Below are 27,521 nucleotides of genomic sequence, written 5' to 3'. Positions count from 1 at the left end.
TAAAGCAAAGTGGACCTAATTTTGATAATAATAATAATGGCATTTGTTAAGCTCTTACTATGTACCAAGCACTGTTCTAAGCACTGGGGTGGATACAAGGTAATCAGATTGTCCCACGTGGAACTCAGAGTCTTAATCCCCATTTTACAGATGAGGTAACTGAGGCACTGAGAGGTTGTGACTTGCCCAAAGTCACACAGCTGACAAGTGGCAGAGGTGGGATTAGAACCCATGACCTCTGACTCCCAAGCCTGTGCTCTTTCTACTGAGCCACGCTGCTTCTCTCAGCAAGCAGTGTTTCTTTCTGATCCAACAAGAGAAAAACCTCACTGGATTCTTGAAACTACAAAATGCAAATATCTCCCTAATTCAGTACCAGCCCACAAGCTAGGAACCAAGTGTCTGTCGTCCCCCCTCTTCCCTCTAACTCCCCCCCGCCCCCACACACATACACACAAATCTTTCAGTCACTAATCTGTTCATTGACCCAGGTTTGTCAATGTGTCTTCCTTTTTTTAATTTTTGTTGAGTGCTTACACTGTGCCAAACACTGTTCTAAGCTCTGGGGCAGATATAAGCTATTCAGGTTGGACTCAGTCTGTGTCCCATATGGGACTCACAGTCCAAGAAGCAGGGAGTGGGATCTAATCCCTGTTTTACAGATGAGGCAACTGAGGCATAGTGAAGTGAAGTGACTTGCCCAAGGTCACACAGCAGGCCAGTGACAGAGCTGGAATTAGAACCCAGGTCCTCTAGATTTCCAGGCTCATGCTCTTTCCATTAGGTCGTGCTGCAAACTTCTCTAATTATGAAGTCCTTCCAGTTTTCTTTATCTTGTCAAAGTCCCTGTTGTTCCTTGGTATGGAGACCAAATGAGGCACAATCAATCATTCTTATTTATTGAGCGCTTTACTATGTGCAGAGCACGGGGGAGAGTACCATACAATAGAATGTCCTAGACGTGCTCTCTTCTCGTAACGAGCTTACTGTCTAGAAGGGGAGATGGCATTAGATGGCTTTAGGATATTTGAAAGGGTCAAAAGATCAGAGGTCTCAGTGGGGGACGGGGATAGATTTGGTGGGGGAGGATGTGATCTCATAGAGGAATTTCAGAATTGAGAAAGGTAGAGATTGTATAGTGACTAAAGATGATAAAATCAAGTGTGTGCCCAAGTTCTTGAACGTGTCAGGTAGGGTAGAAGAGTAAGTGGAGGTGGACAGTAGAAGGTAGTCGGGGGCATCCACATGGGTATTTTGGTACTCAAAGATCATTTTAGGGATGGAGGAGGAATGTGAGGGAGAGCTTAAAATGGTTCAGAAGCAGAAGAATCCACGAGAAGCAGCGTGGCTTAGTGGGAAGAGCTCGGGCTTGGGAGTGAGAAGGACTCCCTTCCTCCCTCCCTTCCCTCTGGTGCAGTCCTAGACCACCCCCCTCAGGCGGGGGTCAGAGACCTGTCCCCTCTTTTCCTGACTTGGGAGAGGTTGCCCCACCTCAGACCTCGGGCGCTGCCGCGGCTGCCTGTCCCATCCCTGCTACCATTGCGGTCCTCTTGGCTTAATCAGATACTATAATATATCTACTTCCGCATGAAGCAAAGCCTCCTCCCGGTCGACATCCACCGTCTCTGCCAAATCTCCCCGTCTTTCATATACGCTGTCTTCACCTGCTACCCTACCGCTGGTTCTCTTCATTTCTCCAAAGCCAACCCTGCTCTTGACTTTCCCTTCTCCATCCCTCTCTCACACCATTCTCTGGCCAAGAATGGGACTCAGAGGGTTAAGTATTATTTCCTGGAGGAGGCGGGATTTTTAGAAGGGCCTCGAAGGTGAGTGGAGTCACCTGGTGCCAGGTGGTCTGGCAGCTATGGCGGGAGAGGGAGTTCCAGGCTGACAAAACAGCTTGAAAAAAGCGGGCAGTGGTAGCGAAGTCGAGAATAAAGCCGCTTTGCGGGTTAGCTCGGCGCGAACGAAGAGAATGAACTGGGGAGTGGTGAGTGAAGAAAGCCAATTCGAAAGACGGAGAGAGTTGATTGAGAGGCTTGAAGCTGATTAGGGGGAGTTTTTGCACAGAGCAGAGGGAAAAGGAAAGCCAGGGGGACATTTTTGAGAAGTGGGAAGGTGTATATGGAGAGAGACTTCAAGAAGATGATCTATGCAACATCACGTAAAGTAGCTTGGAGAAAAGTGGGAGTTGAGACAAGGAGACCAGCAAGATGGCTGGCACCATAGCCCATTTGTGATATGATAGAGAAGCAGCGTGGCATAGTGGAAAGAGCACGGGCTTGGGAGACAGAGGTTGTGGGTTCAAATCCTGGCTCCGCCACTGATCAGCTGTGTGACTCTGGACAAGTCATTTGACTTCTCTCTGCCTCAGTTAGCTCATCTGTAAAATGGAAATTAAGACTGTCAGCCCCACGTGGGACAACCTGCTGACCTTGTATCTACCCCAGTGCTTAGAACAGTGCTTGGCACATAGTAAGTGCTTAACAAATGCCATCATTATTATATGACCAGAGCTTGAATTACATATTCAAATTATTCATTCAACGAATTCACCCGATTCACTTCAATTCAGTCGTATTTATCGAGCACTTACTGTGTGCAAAGCAATGTCCTAAGCGCTTGGGAGAGTACAGTACAACAGTAAACACACATTCCTTACCCACAATGATCTTACAGTCTAGAGGGGGAGACAATATGACTGAGAAAATGAATAGATTACAGCTAATAATAATGTTGGTATTTGTTAAGCGCTTACTATGTGCAGAGCACTGCTCTAAGTGCTGGGGTAGATACAGGGTAATCAGGTTGTCCCACGTGAGGCTCACAGTTAATCCCCATTTTACAGATGAGGTAACTGAGGCACAGAGAAGTTAAGTGACTTGCCCAGTCACTCAGCTGACAAGTGGCAGAGCCGGGAGTCGAACCCATGACCTCTGACTCCGAAGCCCAGGCTCTTTCCCCTGAGCCACGCTGCTTTCTTATGCAATGCTATGTGCTATGTACACAAATGCTATGGGGCTGGGAGGGGGAATGAATAAAGAGGGCAAGTCAGGGTGAGGAAGGGCTTAGTCAGGGAAGATCTCTTGGAGGAGATGTGTCTTCAGTAAGGCTTTGAAGCTGGGGAGAGTAACTGTCTGTTGGATATGAGGAAGGAGGGAGTTCCAGGCCAGAGGCAGGACATGGGTGAGAGGTCGGCAGCAAAGGTAAATGAAATCGAGGTAGCCCAAAATTGAAGTACTAGCTCTTAATCTTCTTCTTCTGCTCCGTGATTTGTAAGTAATGACTAATCTGCCTTCCCCTTTGAGATTGAAAGCATCTGGAGGGTGGGGAATTTGTCTTTATTCAATCATATTTATTGATCACTTACTGTATTTATTGATCACTTACTATGTGGGGAGAACTGTGCTAAGAACTGTGCTAAGCAATTGGGAGAATACAACAATAAACTGTCACATTCCCTGCCCACATTGATCTTGCTGTCTAGAGGAAGGGAGACAGACATCAATACAAATAAGTAAAATTACAGATATGTACTTAAATGCTGAGGGGCTTGGATGGGGGGAGGAGCAAAGGGAGCAAGTCAGGGTGATGCAGAAGGGAGTGGGAGCTGAGAAAAAGTGGGGCTTAGTCTGGGAAGGTGTCTTAGAGGAGACGAGTCTTCAATAAAGGCTCGAAGAGGGGGAGAGTAATTGTTGGATTTGAGGAGGAAGGGCGATCCAGGCCGGAGGCGGGACGTGGGCTAGAGGTTGGCGGCAGGACAGGCGAGGTGGAGGCACAGCGAGAAGGTTAGCACTGATGACCAAGTGTGCGGGCTGGATTGTAGAAGAAGAGAAGTGAAGTGAGGTAGGAGGGGGCAAAGTGGTGGGGTGTTTGTTTCTGTTATACTGTCTCAAGCACTTAGTCCAGTGCTTTGCAGTCAATAGGTACCCAATTACCACTGATTGATAATTGGAAATAAATGTGGCCTAGTGGACAGGGCATCAGCTTGGGAGTCAGGAGGACTGAGTTCTAACCCTGGTTCCACCACTTATCTATTGTGTGACCTTGTCTCTTCATTTCTCTGTGCCTCAGCTACTCATCTGTAAAATGGGGATTAAGACTATTAACCCCATTTGGGACATGGACTGGTACCAAACTGATTAATTTGTATCTACCCTAGCTCTTGGAAGAGTGCCTGGCACATAATAAGCACTTAACAAATGCCATAAAATAAAATAATTTCCACATTAGCCACGTCATTCACTGTTTCTTGGGTGTGGTAAGAAGGGAAACTTGTTTTGGCAAACCTGTCCCGAAGCATCTGTTTCAGTGGATCAAACAATTTCGTTGCGTTCTTGTGACTACTTTGGAATCTGAGTCAATTTATGATGTCCCTTATTTTCCTTTGTCCTGGACATATCAGATGACCACATCTGTCGTCATCTCTCTCTTGAGAGTGCTACCCTTTTTCCTGTTGTGTTTTTTGGGGATTTCTGTTCAGGTAGGAAACTGGAGGAGAGGGGGGCTGGTCTTGCAAGGATAATGGAGAAAACAAACATGGACCCCCCTCTGTGTTCACCTGTCTTGTCTGCCCATCTCTGGAGAACCCCCAGCAGTGCAACAAATAGCAAAGTGCTCAATTAATAGTATCTGTTAAGTGTTTACTAAGATCAGAGCATCGTACTAAGCACTGGGGAGAGTACAACAGAATTAGCAGACATGTTCCCTGCCCCTAACGAGCTTACCCAGTTAGCAAACAGTTCCCCCTACAGTAATGTTTTAGCTCTGGATGGTTTTCAGGGAGAGAATTCCCACTAAATCTCTGCACTTAAACACAGCGACAATTGAATGAACAATATTCTGAAGGGACTTTATTTCTAATGACGCCCTTGTTAGTAGCCCTATCTGTAACCTGTGCAAAGCTCCTTCCTTGGAGTGCAGTGCCCAGACACTCCTGACTCTTAATTAACTGGAATTTTTTATTGTGGCACTTCCCATTCATTTCCCTCTACTAAAATAACATCTCATCTAAGAGGCCTTCCCTGATTCCCTCTTATTTCCCTCCTGCTCTCCCTTCTACATTGCCTTTATGCTTGAAAGGCACCCCTTCTTCAGCCCCACGGCACTTTTATGCATATCCTTATACTCTCCCATTTCCTTTAATTGGCAATTTATTTTAATAATAATAATGATGATGATGAGGATGGTATTTAAGTGCTTACTATGTGCCAAGCACTGTTCTAAGCACTGGGGTAGATACAAGGTAATCAGGTTGTCCCATGTGGGGCTCACAGTCTTAATCCTCATTTTACAGATGAGATAACTGAGGCACAGAGAAGTTAAGCAAGCAACTTGCCCAAAGTCACACAGCTGACAACTGGCGGGGCCAGGATTAGAACCCGTGACCTCTGACTCACAAGCCCGTGCGATTTCCATTAAGCCTCAGTGGCTGTCTGTAATATCCCTGTGGGTGGAGATAATGTCTACCAACCAGTTAGTAAATTAATACCACCGATTGATTTCACCATGGTGTATAACCAAGATTTTGCTGTTATTCCTAAAGATAATGATGGGGGCTTTCGAATAATGAAATCATGGTAATTATGTGCATTCTGGGTATTATCGCTCTGATAGTACAAAATTTTCACCTGTGATGTTTCTGGGATAGTCCACATCAAAGGTTTCCAGTTCCACCGTGGAGAGAAGTGGGAGTTGAGGCAAGGAGACCAGCAAATTGGCTGGTACCATAGCCCATTTGTGATATGATAGAGAAGCAGAGTGGCAACGTGGAACGAGCACAGGCTTGGGAGTCAGAGGTCATGGTTTCAAATCCTGGCTCCGCCGCTGATTAACTGTGTGACTCTGGGCAAGTCATTTGACTTCTCTCTGCCTCAGTTACCTCATCTGTATAATGGAGATTGAGACTGTGAGCCTCAGGTGCATCAGGGACTGCTACCAAACCGATTTGCTTGTATCCACCCCAGCGCTTAGTACAGTGCTTGGCACATAGTAAGCACGTAACAAGTACCACAATTGTTCTTATTATTACTGCGTATACACTGACTGACCCAAAGGATGCATAAAGTAAATAAATGTTTGTTTCTGCTGTTCGGTCATGAAATGTGCTGATGTAAAGATTGCCACAAAAATACAAATGATCAACTCTGTGGTATTTCCAGTGACAATGTATGGATCCAAAAGCCAGACAATGAAAAGACAGGATAGAAAGAACATCAATTCTTTTGAAACGCGGTGTTGGAGAAGGCTTTTGTGAATACCAAGGACTCCCCAAAAGACAAACAAATGGATTTTAGAGTAAATTAAGCCAAAGTGGTCTTTGGAAAGCCAAAGTGGTCTTTGGAAGGCCAAATGACTTGACTTAGATCAGCATATTTTGGACACATATTTAGGAGGACTCTTTCTCTGGAGAAGACACTAAGTCCTGGGAAAACAAGGAAGAGGCAGACCGGCAGCTAGATGGATAGAGACCATAACAATGAGGATGGAAGAACCGTTAGGTTGCAGATTATGGCAGAGGTCAGGGCATTCGGGAGAAAGCATATCCGTGCCATGGAGTCGCTGTGAATCACTTAATAATAATAAAATTCTGCTGCTCAGAAGTGAGTCCCTTCAAATGCCTCTCCTTCCTTCCCCAGCCAGATAGTAAAAACGCTGCTGCCCATGAGAAGCTGTGTCGCTTATTGTCGGTACTCCCGACATGAATTTAGGAAGCTCTGACTCAATCCCTCTACAAAATGGGCAAAGCAGGGAGCCAGAGCGCTCCATTACAGCAGCTGCCATAAGGCCCAGAGGGCTGTACTGTACTCCTCTCCCAAACGACGTTCAAAGCTGGCCCAATCTTTCCCGAGTAGCCGTACCAAAGCCACACCCAGCTCTCCCAGAGCTCTATCCAGCCTTCTCAGGAACAGTCTGAAGGCTTTGGAAAAACAAACTAAACATTGAGACTATAAAATCTTTAGATGAGACTTTAGAGAAGCAGTATGGTGTAGTGGATAGAGCATGGGCCTGGAAGTCGGAATGTCATGGGTTCTAATCCCGACTCTGTCATTTGTCTGCTGTGTGACCCTGCAAGTCACTTCACTTCTCTGTGTCTCCGTTTTCTCATCAGTTAAATGGGTATTGAGACCGTGAGCTCCATGTGAGACATGGACTGTGTCCAACCCGATTTGCTTGTATCCACCCCAGTGCTGGGACTGGTAATCTGTCGAGTAAAATCTCTCCAAGGCTTTTGACCCAAGTTTCTGGCCATTTGTAGTCTGGAGCTGAGTACTTAATAATAACTATGGTATTTAAGTGCTTACTCTGTGCCAAGCACTGTTCTAAGTGCTGGGGTAGATACAGGGGAATCAGGTTGTCCACGTGGGGCTCATAGTCTTAGTCCCCATTTTGCAGATGAGGTAACTGAGGCACAGAGAAGTGAAGTGGCTTGCCCAGGGTCACACAGCAGACTATTGGCAGAGGCGAGATTAGAACCCATGTCCTCTGACTGCCAAGTCTGTACTCTTTCCACTAAGCCATGCTGCTGCTTTAGTTTGGGGCTGCCACAGTCCCCAGCTTGACATGGCCTATGAGGAATGGGTGGACCATGCCAACCTGGGCTCAAGTCATGGGTCACTCAATCAGTCAATCAATTGATGGTATTCATTCATTCAATAGTATTTATTGAGCGCTTACTATGTGCAGAGCACTGGACTAAGCACTTGGAATGTACAATTCGGCAACAGTTAGAGACAATACCTGCCAAAGATGGGCTCACAGTCTAAACGGGGGAGACAGATGGCAAAGCAAAACAGAACAAAACAAAAACAAGACAATATCATCAAGATAAATAGAATCAAGGGAATGTACACCTCATTAACAAGATAAATATTGGTAATAAATAATATATACAAATGAGCACAGTGCTGAGAGGCGGGGAAGGAGGAGCAGAGGGAAAGGGGAGGCTCAGTCTGGGAAGGCCTCTTGGAGGAAGTGAGCTCTCAGTAGGGCTTTGAAAAGGGGAAAAGAGTTTGGCAGATGTGAGGAGGGAGGGCATTCCAGGACGGCTGTAGGACGTGGGCTGGGGTCGATGATGGAATAGGCGTGAATGGGGGATGGTGAGAAGGTGAGCGGCAGAGGAGCGGAGCGTGCAGTGTGGGCAGTAGAAAGAGAGAAGGGAGGAGAGGTAGGAGGGGGCAAGGAGATGGAGCTGAAGCCCAGAGTGAGAAGTTTTTGTTTCGTGTGGAGGTTGATAGGCAACCACTGGAGGTTTCTGAGAAGGGGAGTGACATGCCCAGAGCGTTTCTGCTGGAAAATGATCCGGGCAGTGGAATGAAGAATAGACTGGAGTGGGGAGAGACAGGAGGAAGGGAGATCAGAGAGGAGGCTGACACAATAATCCAGTCGGGATATTATGAGAGTTTGTACCAGCACGATAGCCATTTGGATGGAGAGGAAAGGGCAGATCTTGGCGATATTGTAGAGGTGAGACCGGCAGGTGTCGGTGATGGATTGGATGTGTGGGGTGAATGAGAGCTGAGTCAAGGATGACACCAAGTTTGCTGGCCTGTGAGACGGGAAGGATAGTCATACCATCCACAGTGATAGGGAAGTCAGGGAGAGGACAGGGTTTGGGAGGGAAGATCAGACATCCAGATGGAGACATCTTGGAGGCAGGAGGAGATACGAGCCTGAAGGGAGGAGGAGAGAACAGGGGAGGAGATATAGATTTGGGTGTCATGTGCATAGAGATGATAGTTGAAGCCATGGGAGCGAATGAGTTCACCAAGGGAGTGAGTGTATATGGAGCACAGAAGAGGGCCAAGAAGTGACCCTTGAGGAACCCCTACAGTTAGAGGATGGGAGGGGGAGGAGGAGCCCGCGAAGGAGACCGAGAATGAACAGCCAGAAAGATAAGAGGAGAACCGGGAGAGGACGGAGTCCGTGAAGCCAAGGTGAGATAAGGTGTGGAGGAGAAGGGAATGGTCGCCAGTGTCAAAGGCAGATGAGAGGTCGAGGAGGATTAGGATAGTGCTTACTATGCGCAGAGCACTATATTAAGCACTTGGGAGAATACAGTACAGCAGAATTAGCAGACATATCCAAGCCAACTCTTGTAGCCTTTTTCCCCAGCACAACTCCCATCATGGCTGCTACTGCCTGCCCAGTGCTTGCTTCTTCCTGTGACCCGACTAAACTGGTTGTCATTATAGCTCCTGATAATGCGTTCACTTCAGTCTTGTTCCATCTGTTGCTTCTGTCTCTTTGGGTCAGTTGTGCAACATTTTCCTCAACTCATCATGTCGCCGGTTCGGCCCAAGAGCTTCAAAGCACCAGCACAGATCCCAGAGGAGCAATTGGAGTCGGGCTCGGAGGATTCATATTGTGGCCAGAGCCAGCAACACCAAGGTGTACCTTGCCCTAGGGCTAGGACATTCTAGGACAGAAATATTTAGGCACAGCTTCCTATGGGGAGACCTCAACTTACAATGTTTCAAATGAAGGCAAATGGCCCTTAACAATAATAATAATAATAATGATATTTGTTAAGCACTTACTTGGTGCCAAGCACTGTTCTAAGTGCTAGGCTAGATACAAAGTTATCAGTTTGTCCAAAGTGGGGCTCACAGTCTTAGTCCCCATTTTACAGAAGAGATAACTGAGACATAGAGAAGTTAAGTGATTTGCCCAAAGTCACACAGCTGACAAGTGGCAGAATCAAGATTTGAATCCATGATCTCTGACTCCCAAGTCCATGCTCTTTCCACTAAGCCACGCTGCTTCTCATAACATTTCTAAATTTGCATCCTATTTCAGCTTTATAATACAGTGGTTTTGATTTTACAGCACTGGGACAGGAACTGTATTGTGTCTAGCCCAGCATTTAGCACAGTGCTTGGCACATAGTAAGCACTTAAATATCCATTATTATTATTATTACTATTAATAGCCTCTATAGCTCTAGCCCCACCTGGATGTCTGCCCGCCACCTAAAACTCAACATGAGCAAGACTGAGCTCCTCATCTTCCCTCCCAAGCCCGGTCCGCTCCCAGACTTCTCCATCACCGTGGATGGCACGACCATCCTTCCCGTCCCGCAGGCCCGCAATCTCGGTGTCATCCTTGACTCGTCCCTCTCGTTCACCCCACACATCCTATCCGTTACCAAGACCTGCCGGTTTCACCTCTACAATATCGCCAAGATCCGCCCTTTCCTCTCCACCCAAACGGCTACCTTACTATTACGGGCTCTCGTTATATCCCGGCTAGACTACTGTGTCAGCCTTCTCTCTGACCTCCCTTCCTCCTCTCTCGCCCCGCTCCGGTCTATTCTTCACTCCGCTGCCCGGCTCATCTTCCTGCAGAAACGATCTGGGCATGTCACTCCCCTTCTTAAACAACTCCAGTGGTTGCCTATCGACCTCCGCTCCAAACAAAAACTCCTCACTCTAGGCTTCAAGGCTCTCCATCACCTTGCCCCTTCCTACCTCTCCTCCCTTCTCTCTTTCTACCGCCCACCCCGCACGCTCCGCTCCTCTGCCGCCCACCTCCTCGCCGTCCCTCGGTCTCGCCTATCCCGCCGTCGACCCCTGGGACACGTCCTCCCGCGGTCCTGGAACGCCCTCCCTCCTCACCTCCGCCAAACTGATTCTCTTTCCCTCTTCAAAACCTTACTTAAAAATCACCTCCTCCAAGAGGCCTTCCCAGACTGAGCTCCTCTTCCCCCTCTACTCCCTCTGCCATCCCCCCTTTACCTCTCCGCAGCTAAAGCCTCATTTTCCCCTTTTCCCTCTGCTCCTCCACCTCTCCCTTCCCATCCCCACAGCACTGTACCCGGCCGCTCAACTGTATATATTTTCGTTACCCTATTTATTTTGTTAATGAATTGTACATCGCCTTGATTCTATTTAGTTGCCATTGTTTTTACGAGATGTTCTTCCCCTTGACGCTGTTTAGTGCCATTGTTCTTGTCTGTCCGTCTCCCCCGATTAGACTGTAAGCCCGTCAAACGGCAGGGACTGTCTCTATCTGTTGCCGACTTGTTCATCCCAAGCGCTTAGTACAGTGCTCTGCACATAGTAAGCGCTCAATAAATACTATTGAATGAATGAATGAATGAAGTGTGGGCGGTTGTGGGGGTGGGTGCACAGAAGCTGCAGGGAAATTCATTCATTCATTCAATAGTATTTATTGAGCGCTTACTATGTGCAGAGCACTGTACTAAGCGCTTGGGATGAACAAGTTGGCAACAGATAGAGACAGTCCCTGCCGTTTGACGGGCTTACAGTCTAATCGGGGGAGACGGAAATGGGGAAATAATTTTAGGAATGGTGATAAGAGAGGAAATAGAGGGGAATGTTTAGGGTGAGGGGGGAGTGGGAAAGGCCAGGGAGAGGGAAGGGGGATTACCTCATTACTCTCTAGCCTGTGAGCCCATTGTGGCCAGGGATTGTCTCTCTCTAGTGCTGTATTTTACTTTCCAAGCACTTAGTACAGTGCTGTGCACACAGTAAGCGCTCAGTAAATACGATAGAATGAATGATCACCACAAGGAGTCACTGGAGAGGGTCAATAGGTCCACTTGATTTCAAATAGAAGGAAAAAAACAATTGGCCACAATATTGTGGAACCTTTTACTCAATATAAATGTATTCACGGGCTTTGGAGTCAGGGCTCATGAGTTCGAATCCCGGCTCTGCCACTTGTCGGCTGTGTGACTGTGGGCGAGTCACTTAACTTCTCTGGGCCTCAGTTCCCTCATCTGTAAAATGGGGATGAAGACTGTGAGCCCCAGGTGGGACAACCTGATTCCCCTATGTCTACCCCAGCGCTTAGAACGGTGCTCGGCACATAGTAAGCGCTTAACAAATACCAACATTATTATTATTATTATTATTATTCATGTAACTAGATCACTCATTTGTAATTAATTGCATACACAGTCCTGAATACTTTGGGGTGGGGGGGGAAATAGAGTAGCTGACTTTGCTTCCGGAACAAATCTTCCATTGTTCCTATGAGAAAATTGGTTCTGACTTAAAGTTTGATTTGAGATGTAAGTTCTTAGGAATGGACAATAGAAGTAGGATCCAGACACTGCTGACCAGCTTACAGTCTAATGAAGCTTGCAATTCAGTGTACAGTTTACATTTTTCCTTTAGTTTGGGCCAACACCGGCCCTGAAGAACAACTTGTCAGATTTGTTCTTTGCCCTGCGATCCCCACCAAAAAAAATCCTGTATTCTTGAAGATGGTTAGTAATTCACACTTAGGAATTCCGTTCTCTAGCTTAAATAACTCCAATCTTATATCTTTTCTCATATCCATAAATTATTTATATTAATGCCTGTCTCCCCGCCTAGACTGTAAGCTCTAAGTGAAGGAAGATGTCTACCAATTCTGTATTGTACTCTCCCAAGCGCTTAGTACAATGCTCCATACACAGTAAGCACTTGATAAATACCACTGATTGATCAATCATAGAACCTATTTTCCACTCCTTTATTTTTGTTGCTTTTCTCTGGACCTTTTCCAGTTTATCTGCCTCCTTTTAAAAGTTTGGTGACTGGATGCAGTGCAGTGAATTCTGTCAAAATGTGCCATTTCAGTAAATATTCGGACTGAATGTGCCAGCAGAATCAGGAAATGTTCTTCTGACAAAGTGTGTCTGTCTGGATACAGTGAAATGCGGTGTCAGAAGAAACCGATTGTGCATGTATGTGAGGCGTTGTCATGGGTTAATCACTATACCATGAGTTTTTCGTAGTGCTGGGTTCTGCAGAAACACAACCTACATGATATAAGATCTAGATGTACTCTGATTTCTTCCGAGATAAGTAATTAGTCCTCTTAAAGGTGATAAAAAATGAGGCCCAGAAAAAATGTCAGGGTATACAATCTAAAACAGACCTACAAGTATTGTTTTAATTTATATTCTAGAGTGAGGAGTTACAGATTTGGGGGTTGCCAGAAAAATTAGGTTGTGATGTCAATTTAGGCTTTATTCAGTGCCGCTGGTAGAAAACTTTTTATTTTCCAGAACAGCATTAAGCAAGTTTTTTTCTGTGGGAGAAATATCCCTTCTAGAAATTCAATTTTCCTACCCCGAGAGCAAGTAAAGACTTTCTTTTTGTGTGGTTGCTAAAAGTTACCCAGAATAGTCGTGTGTCATTTTAAGTGACCATTGCTTAATTCTTAATAATTTTTTACATCATTTCTTAGTTCCAATCCCGGCTTCACTGACAGTGTCCTCTCCTGGTTCCCCTCCTAACTCTCTGGATGCTCATTCTCAGTCTCTTTGGCAGGCTACCTCTCTGCCTCCCACCCCCTAAGAGTTCTGGGTCCTCTTCTGTTCTCCTTCTTCACCTTCTCTTCTCCTTCTTCACCTTCTCCTTCTACACCCATTCCCTTGGAGAAATCATTTGCTCCAGTGGCTTCAACTACCACCTCTATTCAGATGATTCCCAAATCCACGTCTCCAGCCCTGATCCAGCTCCCTCTCTGCAGTCTCACATTTCCTCCTGCCTTCAAGGCATCTATTCTTGAATGTCTTGCCATCACCTCAAACTTAACATGTCCAACCAGAACTCCTTATCTTCCCACCCAAACCCTGCCCCTCCCCGGGATTTTTCCATCACTGGAAACACCACCACTAACCTTCCTGTCTCCCAAACCTGTAACCTTGGCATAATCCGTGACTCATCTCTCTCATTCAATCCACGTATTCAATCTATCACTAAATCCTCTCCATCCAGACTATCACGTGAATCCACCACTTATCCTACCCTGCCTTGATTACTATATCAGCCTCCTTGCTGACCTCCCTGCCTTCTGTCTCTCCCCACTCCAGTCCATACTTCCCTCTGCTGCCCAGGTCATCTTTCTACAAAAACGTTCAGTCCATGTTTCCCCACTCCTCAAGAACCTCCAGTGCTTGCCCATCCACCTCTGTATCAAATAGAGACACCTTACCATCGACTTTAAATCACTCGATCTCCTTGCCCCTTCCTAACTGCTCACTGCTCTCCTACTACAACCCAGCCCACACACTTCACTCCTCTAGTGCCAACCTACTCACTGTACCTCAGTCTCATCTATCTTGCCTCTGACCTCTCGCCCACGTCCTGTCTCTGACTTGGAACTCCCTCCCTTTTCATATTCGACAATTACTCTCTCCCCACCCCCCATTCAGGGCCTTATTGAAGGCACCTCTCCTCCAAGAGGCCTTTCCTGACTAAGCCCTCATTTCTTTTTCTCCCACAACCTTCTGCTGCACCCTGATTTGCTCCTTTTATCACCCCACCCCCCCGCACCCCTATAGCACTTGTGTACATATCCTTACTGTAAGCTTGTTGTGGGCAGGGAATGTGTCTGTCAACCCTACCTCTCCTCCCTTCTCTCTTTCTACTGCCCACCCCGCACTCTCTGCTCCTCTGCCGCCCACCTCCTCACCGTCCCTCGTTCTCGCCATCGACCCCTGGGCCATGTCCTCCCGCGGTCCTGCAATGCCCTCCCTCCTCACCTCTGCCAAACTAATTCTCTTCCCCTCTTCAAAACCCTACTGAGAGCTCACCTCCTCCAAGAGGCCTTCCCAGACTGAGCTTCCCCTTTTCCCTCTGCTCCCTCTGCTCCCCCTCTACCCACCCCCCAGCTCCCCTCAGCTAAGCCCTCTTTTCCCCCCTTTCCCTCTGCTTCTCCCCCGTCCCTTCCCCTCTTCTCAGCACTGTGCTCGTCCACTCAACTGTATATATTTTCATTACCCTATTTATTTTTATTAATGAGATGTACATCACCTTGATTCTATTTATTTGCTATTGTCTTAATGAGGTGTTCATCCCCTTGATTCTATTTATTGCTATTGTTTTTGTCTGTCTCCCCCGATTAGACTGTAAGCCCGTCAAAGGGCAGGGACTGTCTCTATCTGTTACCGATTTGTATATTCCAAGAGCTTAGTACAGTGCTCTGCACATAGCGCTCAATAAATACTATTGAATGAATGAATGAATGTTACATTGTACTCTCCCAAGCACCTAGTAGAGCGTTCTGCTCACAGTAAGTGCTCAATAAATTTGATTGATTGAATTATGTCTACAGTTGTTAGAAGAGTTCCAGCTAAACCTGAAGACATTGTTCATTTAGGCCTCTAGACAGTAAGCTAGTTGTGGACAGGGAACATGTCCGCTAACTCTGTTGTATTGTACTCTCCCATCGCTTAGTGCAGGGCTTTGCACAGAGTGAGCACTCAGTAAATGCAATCGATTTAGCCTTGAGTTTTTTTTAATAAACACCTCGCCCCTTGACGTCGGTAGAAGTTGGGTCTGAGTGAGAACTACAGGATTGAGGTTCACATTTCATAAATGTCACTGCGGTCTTTTTTTAATCCCTCTGATTTCTCTTCCTAAGTAATTTGGTTCAGTTATTGGCGTAATGAAACCCAATTAAACTTAAAATTAGTCAGTGTGTTTTTGTTTGGCTTAGTCTGTTGGTGGCTAAAACTGGGGTTCTCTGTTTTCTATATGTCTGCTCTACGGTTCCATTGTAAGGTTGTGTGGGGTTTTAAAGTGTATAAAATGATTGCACTCATCAACTTTTCACAGTTCTTGCCTCCCACACTTTTCTAATATTACTATGGTGTTTTTTTGTTTTTCTTTATATGAAACTCAGTAGATAAGTTTTAAATGATGTTACCAGTTTACAAAAGAAAAACACAGATTTGTTCTATGTGGTATATTCCCCCGTCTGTAGATGGAAAGAATAAGGAAACTGAAAACCCAGCTTTCTGAGAGTGGGTGAGTTTAAACTAAGACAACTAAAGGTTGTATCGTGAACGCTTGAGTAAGGAAGAGGAGAACCCCTTCTCCCCCGGGGAAGCAAACTGCAAAATTTGGCTTAAAAAAATGAAATAATTTGACCAAGACTTATTGCACGCATCTGAATTAAGTATATCAAAGCTGAAAGCATCTTTGGGATATTTACCACATATATTCATTGCACTCTTCCTCAAGGGTATAAGAACTAGTGAAGTAAATTAATTTTATAGATTGAAGCCAGGTGTTTAAATTGCAGAAGTCACCACTTCCTCTAATGATGATTATATCAGGAAATCCAAATTTCCTCCTAGGTTGTTAGGCAATTGAGTATATTGCTTTGAATATAATACATACAATTTTCTTAATATACATTTGAATGTTTTAAAAATTAAAGCATTCTGCTGCAAGCAAAAGAAATTTCTCAGTTAAGCGAGTGAACTATTTTAAAGTAGTAAGAGGTTTTTGTTTTTTGTAAATGAATTTTCCAGGAATAAAATGATACCTCAGTGTCCTTGAAGGGTTAATCCCCTGAGAATGACTTGCTCACCTTGGTTCCACCTTAATTAGGCCTCAGGTTTATATCTTTTTTATAAACATACTTTAACATTTATATATCTACCCCATATCTAAATAATTATGTTTTATTTTATTGTAGTGTTATAGCTTTCATGATCATTCTCATATAACAATAATTACATACCTAAAGAGAATTTTTGTTTATCTTCTCCAAAATTCTGTCTTCCATAAATATTATGAAAGAATTCAAAATTAGTTTTCCTAGGAGTAGCTGTCCACCAAATAATTTTGTACCTGAAATGCCTAGTCTTGGCATTCATCAATGCCGAAATTATTCATTTAGGCAGATGTAAAATGACAGGATAATATAAGTCGGATAATATGACAGGATAATATACGTATTTTGTCACTTCTGCCTAGTAATAAAGTTCCTCTTATCAAGAGGTTTTGCCCTCATTTTAGAGATCAGAGCGAGACTGAGACTGAGGGAAGCACTGTAGCCTAGGAGAAAGAACACAGGCTTGGGAGTCAGAGAACCTGGGTTCTAGCCCCAGCTCTGCCACATAGTAGTGGTGGTATTTGTTAAGCGCTTACTATATGCAAAGCACTGTTCTAAGCGCTGGGGGGGATACAAATTGATCAGGATGTCATACGTGGGGCTCACAGTTTTAATCCCCATTTCACAGATGAGGTAACTGAGGCACAGAGAAGTTTAGTGACTTGCCCAAAGTCACACAGCTGGCAAGCGGCGGAGCCAGAATTAGAACCCATGACCTCTGACTCCCAAGCTTGGGCTCTTTCCACTGAGCCACGCTGCTTCTCTAGAAGCAGCGTGGCTCAGTGGAAAGAGCACGGGCTTTGGAGTCAGGGCTCATGAGTTCGAATCCCAGCTCTGCCACTTGTCGGCTGTGTGACTGTGGGCAAGTCACTTAACTTCTCCGTGCCTCAGTTCCCTCATCTGTAAAATGGGGATTAAGACTGTGAGCCCCACGTGGGACAACCTGATTCCCCTATGTCTACCCCAGCACTTAGAACAGTGCTTGGCACATAGTAAGTGCTTAACAAATACCAACATTATTATTATTATTATTATTAATCTGTAAAATGGAGATTAAGACAGTGAGCCCCATGTGGGACAGGAACTGTGTCCAACATGATTATCTTATGTCCATCCCAGTGCTTAGAACAGTGCTTGCCACATGTCTGGTTTAGACTGTGAGCCCGTTATTGGGTGGGGATTGTCTCTATCTGTTGCCGAATTGTACATTCCAAGTGCATAGTAAGGGCTCAATAAATACGATTGAATGAATGAATGAATGCTCTGTGACCTTGGGTAAGTCATTTAACTTCTCGGTGCTTCAGTTTCCTCATCTATAAAATGGCGACCAAATGCCTCTTCTCCCTCCTATTTAGGCTGTGAGCCCCATGTGGGACAGGGATTGCATCCAACCCCATGATCTCGTGTCTAGCCCAGCGCTTCTTACACTACTCGTCACACAGTAAATGCTTAACAATTACAGGAATAATAAGAAGTAGTAGAAGAGGAAGATGATATCTCTATTGTGCCCAGAGGCTTTTGATTTAGAGAAAAAAATTACCTTTGTAGTGATGAGCAGGGCAGAGTTCATTCAGGTTTGGATTTTCAAGTGCACATTCCTATCGTTAGATTATGCATCATCTCTTACAGGACACAGAAAAATGTAAGTTCCTTACGAGCAGAGAACATGTCTGATGCTTCTGCTATTCTTTCCCAAGCGCTTCCGTTGTTCAGTGCAGGGCATTCAGTGGGGCTCTTACTGAATATCATTATTGGTACCATTTAGAAAACACAGTTATTTAGTTGAAGCCTGGATTCTGAAACCTTGGAATGTGTGCATTAGTGTTGATTCCTTAATGCCCCTTCAACAGTTCTGGGAAGAGCTACCACGTTACAATTCCCAGGAGCATCATTTTTTTTAATTTAAAATTTTTAAAGATATTTTGTTATGTGCTTAGTAGGTGCCAGCCACTGTACAAGATAGTCACATTGGATACAGTCGGTGTCCCACATGGGGCTCGGAGTCTGAATCCTCATTTTACAGATGAGGTAACTGAGGCACAGAGAAGTTAAGTGACTTGCCCGAGGTTACACAGCAGGCAAGAGGTGGAGCTAGGATTAGAGCCCAGATCCTCTGACTTTCAAACCTGTGGTAAAGGTGGTAATAAATAGAGGGAAGTAGCGTGGTCTAGTGGATAGAGCACGGGCCTGGGAGTCAGAAGGATCTGGGTTCTAATCCAGAATCTGCCACCTGTCTGCTGTGGAACCTTGGACAAATGACTTCACTTCTGTGCCTGTTACTTCATCTGTAAATTCCGTAATTATTATTATTATTATCTGTAAAATGGAGATTAAGACAGTGAGCCCCATGTGGGACAGGGACTGTGTCCAACATGATTATCTTAGGTCTATCCCAGTGCTTAGAACAGTGCTTGACACACAGTAAGCAAATAACAAATATCACCATTATCATTATTATTTATGAAAAAAGTAGAAAGAACAATATGTGAAGTTTAGATTTTCATTATCAAATGCAGTATGATAAAACAGAATAAAAATTAGCCAACAGCAGTAAAGTAGCAACTTGCATAAATGTCTCCATGTTGGAACTCCTCCCACCTTCAGGAGCAGATAGGGACCTCAATGCCTTCCGGTGCTCAGAAGCAGGTTGGCCTAGTGGAAAGAACATGGGCCTGGGAATCAGAGGACCTGGGTTCCAATCCTGACTATGCCACTTGCCTGCTGTGTGACCATGCGCAAGTAGTCACTTAAATGCTCTATGCCTCAGCCTGTAAAATCAAGATTCAGTACCTCTTCTCTCTCCTAATAGAGGGAATTAGGGCAAAAATAAAGTATGCATCAATAATTAAGAAAGTCTTTCAGTGTAAAATGATAAAATCAATTGACTGCTAGTTTGCACTGAATTTCCAATTCATTTTATGCCATCTTTTCTTTGAAGATACTGTTATCAATAATGAAAATGGCTAATCTCCCGTTTTTTGAAGAATTAACAATACACTTGATGTTTTATGTGCTATGTGTGTCTGTGACATGGGTCGAAAACTGATTCCTTGTATTTGAAGCACAGAAGCACTGGGGAATTCAGTGTGTAGAAGAAGGCTCAAAAAGTGTTCTTTGGGCAAAGTGGAAGTGAATCCTACCAGAAAAATTGAAAAGGAAGGAAAAAAACAAAGGAAAAACCAATTTGTCCCTTCATTCAGTCATTCAGTCGAATTTATGGAGCACTTACTGTGTGCGAAGCATCGTTCTAAGCACTTGGGAGAGTACAATATAACAACAAATAGACACATTCCTGCCCGCGATGAGCTCACAGTCTAGACGGGAAGACAGGCATTATTCTACATAAATAAATAGGTAGCTGAATAAATAAATAAATTGCCCATCTTGGGCAATTGCAGTCTTCTTGTTTTCTAGCAACTGTAGTTATAACCGAAATATTGTAGTTCACTTGATTGTCTTGAATGATTCGTACCCAGAGTTGATTAAGATAGACATCTGGAAATATTTTTAACTGTATAACTAGTTGTGGATGATGTCATTAAAACTTTGCGGCACAGTCCACAATGAAGACAGACGATAAAAGCAGGTGTGGAAGCAAAAGGTACACTTCTATAATGTGTTTCCGTAACCTAAATTTCAAGATTTAGGAATGGCAGCTTAGGTCGGGGAGCATGTGTTATGGTGTCATTTAGATATGAAAAGAGGTGTTTGCAGAATTGAATCTGTGAAGTCCCCTAATGAATAAAAGATCCGAACTAGGGTCAAAAAGAAGAAATCAATCATTTTCTTTAAACCTTTTATGAAGAGCAGTGTTGTATGTTGAACAGTTACTCAGTATAAAGCCTGAAGAAAAGTAATTGAGTAGTTAGGGAGTCTTGTGACACATTTTGTTGATTTCATTTAGTTAATAACTCTTATTACCTCTCAGAATACTGCTAAAGTAAGGCAGACCATTAAATTTGGACCGGGCAGTATATATTGCTGGGTATATTTCTGGGAGAAAATGTAAACGTACCTTGTGAGGTCAGAACCCAGAGAGAGATCGGTCACTCAATCGATGAATCAGTCAATCAGTAAACTCCTTATGGGCAGGAAACGTATCTACCAACTCTGTTACATTGTATTCTCCCAAGCGCTCAGTACGGTGCTCTGGACAGAGTAAGCGTTCCATAAATTCAGTCAATTGAGTGATTATTTATTGAGCTCTTATTATACGCAAGAGTAACCTTTACTGAGCTCTTGGGGAATACCGTAGATTTTGTAACTATAATTCCTGCTCGCAAGAAGCTTACAGTCTAGTCAGGGAGTGTAGATCATGATAAAAAATAAGTACAACTTTTCATGCCTAGTATAGCTGACTAAAACACTTGAACAGTGTGGCAGGACGATGTGCTTGTAGCTTTCATTGTCATTTAACTGCTCTCTCTGAAAGACCAGAGCATTCGTTTTGAGGACCGTTAGTAGAGTTCAGTCATGAAACTTTTGTAATTGAAAGCGTTTTTATGTGAGTTATTTGATTAATTGTCCAAAGAGGGGCATATTATTTTTATATCTAATTTCTTATAGAATGCATTGTGGTTGGTCACTGTCAACAGTATAACTGTATGTCTCTCCTTCTCCTTCTCAGTTATTCGGCCCCTTCATAGAGAAATAGTGTTTCTTATAGTAAACCTAATTATGAGGCAAATGGACTCTCACATATAAAAAAGTTTTCAGGGTTGGTATAAATTCAATAATATTTGTCTTAAATCTCTGCCTCATTACTTTTGCTTGTTAGTCTACATACAGAAAATGTGTTAACTATTATCAGTCACAAAAGTACTATTTTATACTGTTACCTTAATTTATTCTAGCACTTGAGCATTCAAAATCCTAAACAAAAAAATTTTCAAGGTTATGAGTTAAATATGTATTGCTTAATACTTTAATATAGATAGTAATTCAATAATGCACTTCTATTTCATTTGAAAAATCAGTTTTGTTAACTAGTGAAAAGATACATTTACATTTTTTACTAATGGATTATTTGTCTAGAATACTTTATAAAGCAGGAATTCAGATATTAAATAAAAGGGGAATATAATAGTTTATATTTATTCACTTGTTGATAAAGTTAAACTACCCTGTACATTTAAAAAACAGTAAAGACAACAATGCTATTTTATATTTCAAGGGTATTATCTACCCAGTAATAAAAAAAAAATTTCAACGTAGCTTGTAAAATTAGGAAGGAAAAACATTTTGAGGGTTAAATCCTTTTTTTACACCAGCTAAATGTGAAAAACAGTATATTTGAGCAATGTACTTCCTTAAAACAATTGAAATACATTTTGCCTCTCCTTCTGTGGTTAAAATGCCTTCGACGGGTTGAAAGAATTTAGATAATTTGTTTTAGAGAAAGAGATAAGGGTCTGACATTTAACCCAACCCCAGGTGCATGTGGTTTCTTAAAAAATGTCAAAAAGGTCACATGATCATAGTGTACAAAGTCAGAAAAACAAGATTTAGTTAGGTGCCTTAACTGAAATAGAACGTAAACAAAAAAATTCCTAATGTAAAAAAGCAGCAAGACAAATCATTTCAAATAAGTACTTAAATCAACTTCCCCTTAAAGAGGTGAAACTAATATGAAACTAATACAGCCTTTGCTGTTGGTTGCAAAGTAATTTAGTGTGAGAGTTTGATTCGTGATTATTACATTCAGTGTAGCTTTTATAAAACGAAGTGCAAAACTGGAAATAAGATTTTGCATACCAAATTATAGTATATGTGCTTGTAAAAATTATGGATCAACTTCTCGTTCTAGGAGAATGACATACAATATATGCTTTTTGAATATAAATTCAGAGGCATTTAGATTTGGAATGCAGGCACATGCATTTGAAAACTCTGCAACTGTTCATCCCCTCTAGCCTGTAAGCTCACTGTGAGCAGAGAGCATGTCTGCCAACTCAGTTGTATTATTCCCTCCCAAGCGCTTAGTACAATGCTCTGTGTATAGTAAACACTCAATAAATATCACCGATGATAATTCATCCCATGTATTTGGCAACTGGTGAGCCTAAATATTTTGGAAAATAAAAGCTCTAAAGTTTATTGATGTTCTACTTAAGTGTCGCTGTATCATCGCAAAGAGTTAAGACATCCTTCCCTTTAATTATTTGGGTTTGGGAACATTTTTCTGTAAATTTCAGGCACAGCCCAGGGGGGAAAGCACAGACTTAGGAGTCCAGGAACCTCTATTCTGATCCTGGCACCACCAGCTGCCTAGTGTGTGACATTAGGAACTTTACTGTGCCTCAGTTTCCTCAGCAGTGTGGCTCAGTGGAAAGAACATGGGCTTGGGAGTCAGAGGTTATGGGTTCACATCCCGGCGCTGCCACTTGTCAGCTGTGTGACTGTGGGCAAGTCAGTTAACTTCTCTGTGCCTCAATTACCTCAACTGTAAAATGGGGATTAAAACTGTGAGCCCCACGTGGGACAACCTGATCACCCTGTAGCTACCCCAGCGCTTAGAACAGTGCCCTGCACATAGTAAGCGCTTAACAAATACCAACATCATTATTATTATTATTATCTGTTCTCCCTCTTCCTTAAATTGTGAGCCCCTCATGGGACAGAGACTGTCTGATCTAATTATATTGCATCTATCAGAGCGCTTAGCACAATACTTTGCACATAATGCCTAACAAATAGCAAATAATTATTATCATTATTACTCATTATACCATGACACTTGTATGATACTAGGAATTCTGTGTTGTGAAGAATAGAGAATTGAAATCTGATAATAGTTTGTTTACTTAGTGATCTTTCTTTTTTTATAAATTCATTGGAAGTATGATTAGACCGTAAGCCCGTCAAGGGGCAGGGATTGTCTCTATCTGTTGCCGAATTGTACATTCCAAGCGCTTAGTTCAGTGCTGTGCACATAGTAAGCGTTCAATAAATACTGTTGAATGAATGATAAGGCTTATAAGCTAGCCCAATGAAATATCAGCTCATCTTTTCTTTTGCAAACCTTTGCCACTCTTCTACAGTAGAGCAATCACTGATACAGTATTCATTCCAAAAACAAAATTAAAGTTACCTGGCTCCTAAAAGTTGAACAACCCCTATTAATGTCAGTCACCATCATAGCTATTTTTCTGCTCAAACTAGCTGCCCCCTCTGTATGACTTAAACCATTTTTTTTTCCTCTGTCTCTTTTTCCACAGGAACACCAGTCTACTCAGTAGCATGGGGCCCTGACTCAGAAAAGGTTCTTTATACAGCTGGGAAGCAGCTGGTCATCAAACCTCTTCAGCCAAATGCTAAAATTTCACAGGTATTGTGTAGGCTTAAGCAGGAATTCTAACCAGCAGTTGACCAAATCACTTGGCAAAAAAGTATCTTGTTGGAAGACACTGTCTTGTGGGGTGGGTTTTTGGGTGTTTTTTTTTCTCCTCACTTCAGGGTCTGTTTCAATGACATCTGGAAGTCTTTGGGCTTTGGGCCTGTTTTAGCCAGGACCACGGTGGCCACAAGGTCCTGGTATTCCTGCGTAGGAAAGGATCTCTGGGCTCTAGAGGTTGGAAAAGCCCTGGTGACAAGGTCTGGAGCCCGGGATTGTGTTGCCTGCAGAGAGTGGGAAATCATAGATGCGTGGTAGGGGTCATGAAAGTGGGACTGGAGCTGGGTTATGGCTTAGGTAACTGATTTTTTCCTGCCGGTTGGGAGCAAGAGCAAAAACCACATGCGAGGTGTGAAGTGGGACATGGAACCATTATTTTATCAAACCATTGTTTTACCTATCGAACAGTAGTGTTTTTTAAGCCCCGAGGATAGGTGGTTGCCTTTAAAAATAATAATTGTGATATTTTTGAAGTGCTTACTATGTGTTAAGCACTGTATTAAGCACTGGGATGGATACAAAGTAATGTTGGATTCTGTCTGTCCCTCCCATAAGGGGCTCACAGTCTAACTATAGAAGGAAAGTATACTTGTGTTTAGACCAAATAATAATTTTATTATGGCATTTAAGTGCTTACTTTGTGCCAGGCACTGTACTAAGCACTGGGGTGGATACAAACAAATCAGGTTGGACACGGTCACTGTTCCACGTGGGGCACACAATCTCAATCACCATGTTACAGGCGAGGTAACTGAGGCATGAAGAGGTGAAGTGACTTCCCCAAGGTCACACAGCGGACAAGCGGCAGATCCGAGTTTAGAACCCGTGACCTTCTGACTCCCAGGCCCGTGCTCTAACCACTGTACCGTGCTTGTGAGTCCACACCTTAGTTTGCTCTGTGGAAAATGAAGGAGTTGAGCTTTGAACCAATCTCTGAAGGAGGTGGGGGAAAAGATAACAGGTGAGCAAAAAAATCATGTAAGGTGGGAGGGTTGGAGAGAATGTAGGCTAGGATGATTTGAGCATTAATTTGATGGTCTGTTTAGAGCAGCAGGAGCTCACCAATTGCATTTATAGAGCATCCGTTGTGGGCAGAGCTCTGTACTGGTTGCTTAGGAACATGGAACAGAAGCAAATGACACGGTCCCTCTGCTTGTGGAGTTTAACACCACTTGAGTATCATTTATCCTCAGAAGTACTCTTCCTGCTAGCCTGCTGATTAGGGTTCTCTTGACTTGTGTGGGACAGCCTGAAAGAAGTTGGAAACCGGGAGTTTGAAGGAAATCGGAAAGGTGGCAGAACTATTGAGAAGCAGCGTGGCCTAAAGGAAAGAGTAGGGCCTGGGAGTCAGAAGACCTGGGTTCTGATCCCGACTCCCGGTACTTGTCTACTGGGTGACCTTGGGATGGTCACTTTACTTCTGTGCCCCATTGACTTCATCTGTAAAATGGGGATTAAAACTGTGGGCCCCATATGGGATATAGACTGTGTCCAAATTAATGATCTTATATCTACTGTGTCACTTAGTAGCACATAGAAAGTGCTTAAGAAATACCATTAAAAAATGGAGATAAAATCCCTCTTCTGCCTGTTATACTGTGAGCTCTATGTGGGACAGGACTGTATACAATCTGATTATCTTGTAATGTACCATAGTAGATGCTTAAAGAAAATAGTGTTATTATATATCATTGGATTCTTATAGGGATTCCCCACCACTATCTTTATTCGATCTTTTTATCTAGATTTTGTACATATAATAATAATGACATTTGTTAAGCGCTTACTATGTGCCAAGCACTGTTCTAAGCACTGGGGTAGATACAAGGGAATCAGGTTGTCTCACGTGACTTGCCCAAAGTCACACAGCTGACAAGCTGCAGAGCTGGGATTTGAACCCACGACCTCTGAGTCCCCAATCCGTGCTCTTTCCACTGAGCCACGCTGCTTCCAGTATTGGAATGTAAAAGTGAATGAAGACGTCCTTTGCTAAGCCTCAGATGGGGCAAATTTTTCCGACCTACCAACTCTGTAATGTAATTTATCTTTGAGTGGAGATAGAGGTTTGGGTTGAAAGGTGAGACAGACATAAGCGAAGGGTCGAAGGATGGAGTAGGTAGAGAAAGGAGCTGGTTATGTTGGATGGGAAGCACCTCAGGAGAGAAGCAGCAAGGGTTAGTGGAGAGAGCACGGGCTTGGGAGTCAGAGGATGTGGGTTCTATTCTTGGCTCTGCCACTTGTCTGCTATGTGACCTTGGGCCAGCCACTTAACTTTTCTGTGCCTCAGTTACCTCATCTGTAAAATGGGGATTAAAACTGTGAGCCCTGCATGGGACAACCTGATCAGTGCTTAGAACAGTGCTTGACACATAGTAAGCGCTTAACAAATACCGTAATTATTATTATTATTATTAGGGAGATTGGGATAAGTCAAGCCCCCAGAGGGTTTAAGGGGAACACGGGAGCTGACACGAAAGGCTAAAATGACAGAGGTTTCAAGTGGATGAAAATCACAGTTTTAATCCCCGTTTTACAGATGAAGTAAATGGGGCATGGAAGTTAACCTACTAGAAAGTTCAAAAGCTATCCTTTGTTGTTAACCTTGTAATTAATCTCCCTTTTTCCCCCCAAATAGTGGAAAGCTCATGATGGGCTTATTTTAAAAGTAGATTGGAACTCAGTCAATGATTATATCCTATCAGCGGGAGAAGACTGTAAATATAAGGTAAGGCAAAATCAATTTATTCTCAAATTTGACAAAGCCTTATACCTTTAATGATTTATTATTATTTCACCATAGTAAATGGTGCCACAGGATTTCAAAGAATTAATTTTATCTAATAGAGTGTTTGACTTCCATAGACTGATTTATTAACCCACCAAATTTGACCTGAGTAGCAGTGCAATCCTGCTCTCTCTTCTAGTGGTTGTAGTTGTTAGTAAAGTGTAGTTCTCGTTGTGAGAAACCACTAAGGTGATAAAGCTAAGAGAATTTTAACATTACCGTTTTGGGAGAAAGTTTCTCAACATTTAGGAGAAAATGCACTTAAACTGTGTTTTAGGCAAGGTTATAGAACCTTTGATTGGGCAAGAATCATTAATACTGCAAGAAACAAATGAATCCATCCATAACCTCAGAGTACCTCAGAATTGAAGAGGGGATTCTTTTAATAGCTCTCATGCATAAGCTGTAACTTAAATTCATGTTAAAAAGTCCTAGTCCTATGAATAATAAAACCTGAGTAAACATGGGGGGAAATTTTTTTTAAAATTATGATTAATTACAAATGATTTCTAATCTGAAATAGGTTAATTTATGTTTCATATATTTACTTTTGATTTATCCTCTCAAAATGTTTAATAAAAAGTGAACATTTTAAGAAGATAGCTTATTCTTCAAGCTTTAAATGGCATTTAATCAGAAGAGTAATTAAGGCTCATAATGTGGTTTTGATGGCGAGTGGGGCGTTCTGGGAGAGTTGCGTCCATGGAGTCGCCGCGGGCCGGAGATGACCCGACAGCTTAAGACAAGAATTTGGTGGCAAAATTCTACCAACTTAATTTTGGGGCCTGTCTTTGCAGGTATGGGATAGCTATGGTCGTCTTCTCTACAGTTCTCAGCCACATGAGCATCCTATAACTTCAGTCGCCTGGGCTCCAGATGGAGAATTATTCGCCGTGGGATCATTTCATACACTACGCCTCTGTGATAAAACCGGAGTAGGTATTAACTTTCAATAGAATTGATCATTGAAACAAAATA

At 43.3% G+C, this 27,521-nt stretch overlaps 1 protein-coding gene across 6 annotated transcripts in view; it reads left to right on the top strand.

The window, feature by feature from the left end:
* IFT80 (intraflagellar transport 80) overlaps positions 1-27,521 on the top strand; it is a 159,955-nt gene that overhangs the window by 48,931 nt on the left and 83,503 nt on the right. For all 6 annotated transcript variants that reach the window (XM_029066875.1, XM_029066892.2, XM_029066883.2 and 3 more), the window contains 3 exons: positions 23,583-23,692; positions 26,394-26,483; positions 27,341-27,478. In XM_029066875.1, coding sequence (XP_028922708.1) covers positions 23,583-23,692; positions 26,394-26,483; positions 27,341-27,478 — 338 coding nt within the window. The remainder of the gene's footprint in view (positions 1-23,582; positions 23,693-26,393; positions 26,484-27,340; positions 27,479-27,521) is intronic.

The sequence above is a fragment of the Ornithorhynchus anatinus genome, chromosome 1, assembly GCF_004115215.2.
Source record: "Ornithorhynchus anatinus isolate Pmale09 chromosome 1, mOrnAna1.pri.v4, whole genome shotgun sequence".
Lineage (NCBI taxonomy): Eukaryota > Metazoa > Chordata > Mammalia > Monotremata > Ornithorhynchidae > Ornithorhynchus > Ornithorhynchus anatinus.
This window is presented reverse-complemented; position numbering and strand designations above follow the sequence as displayed.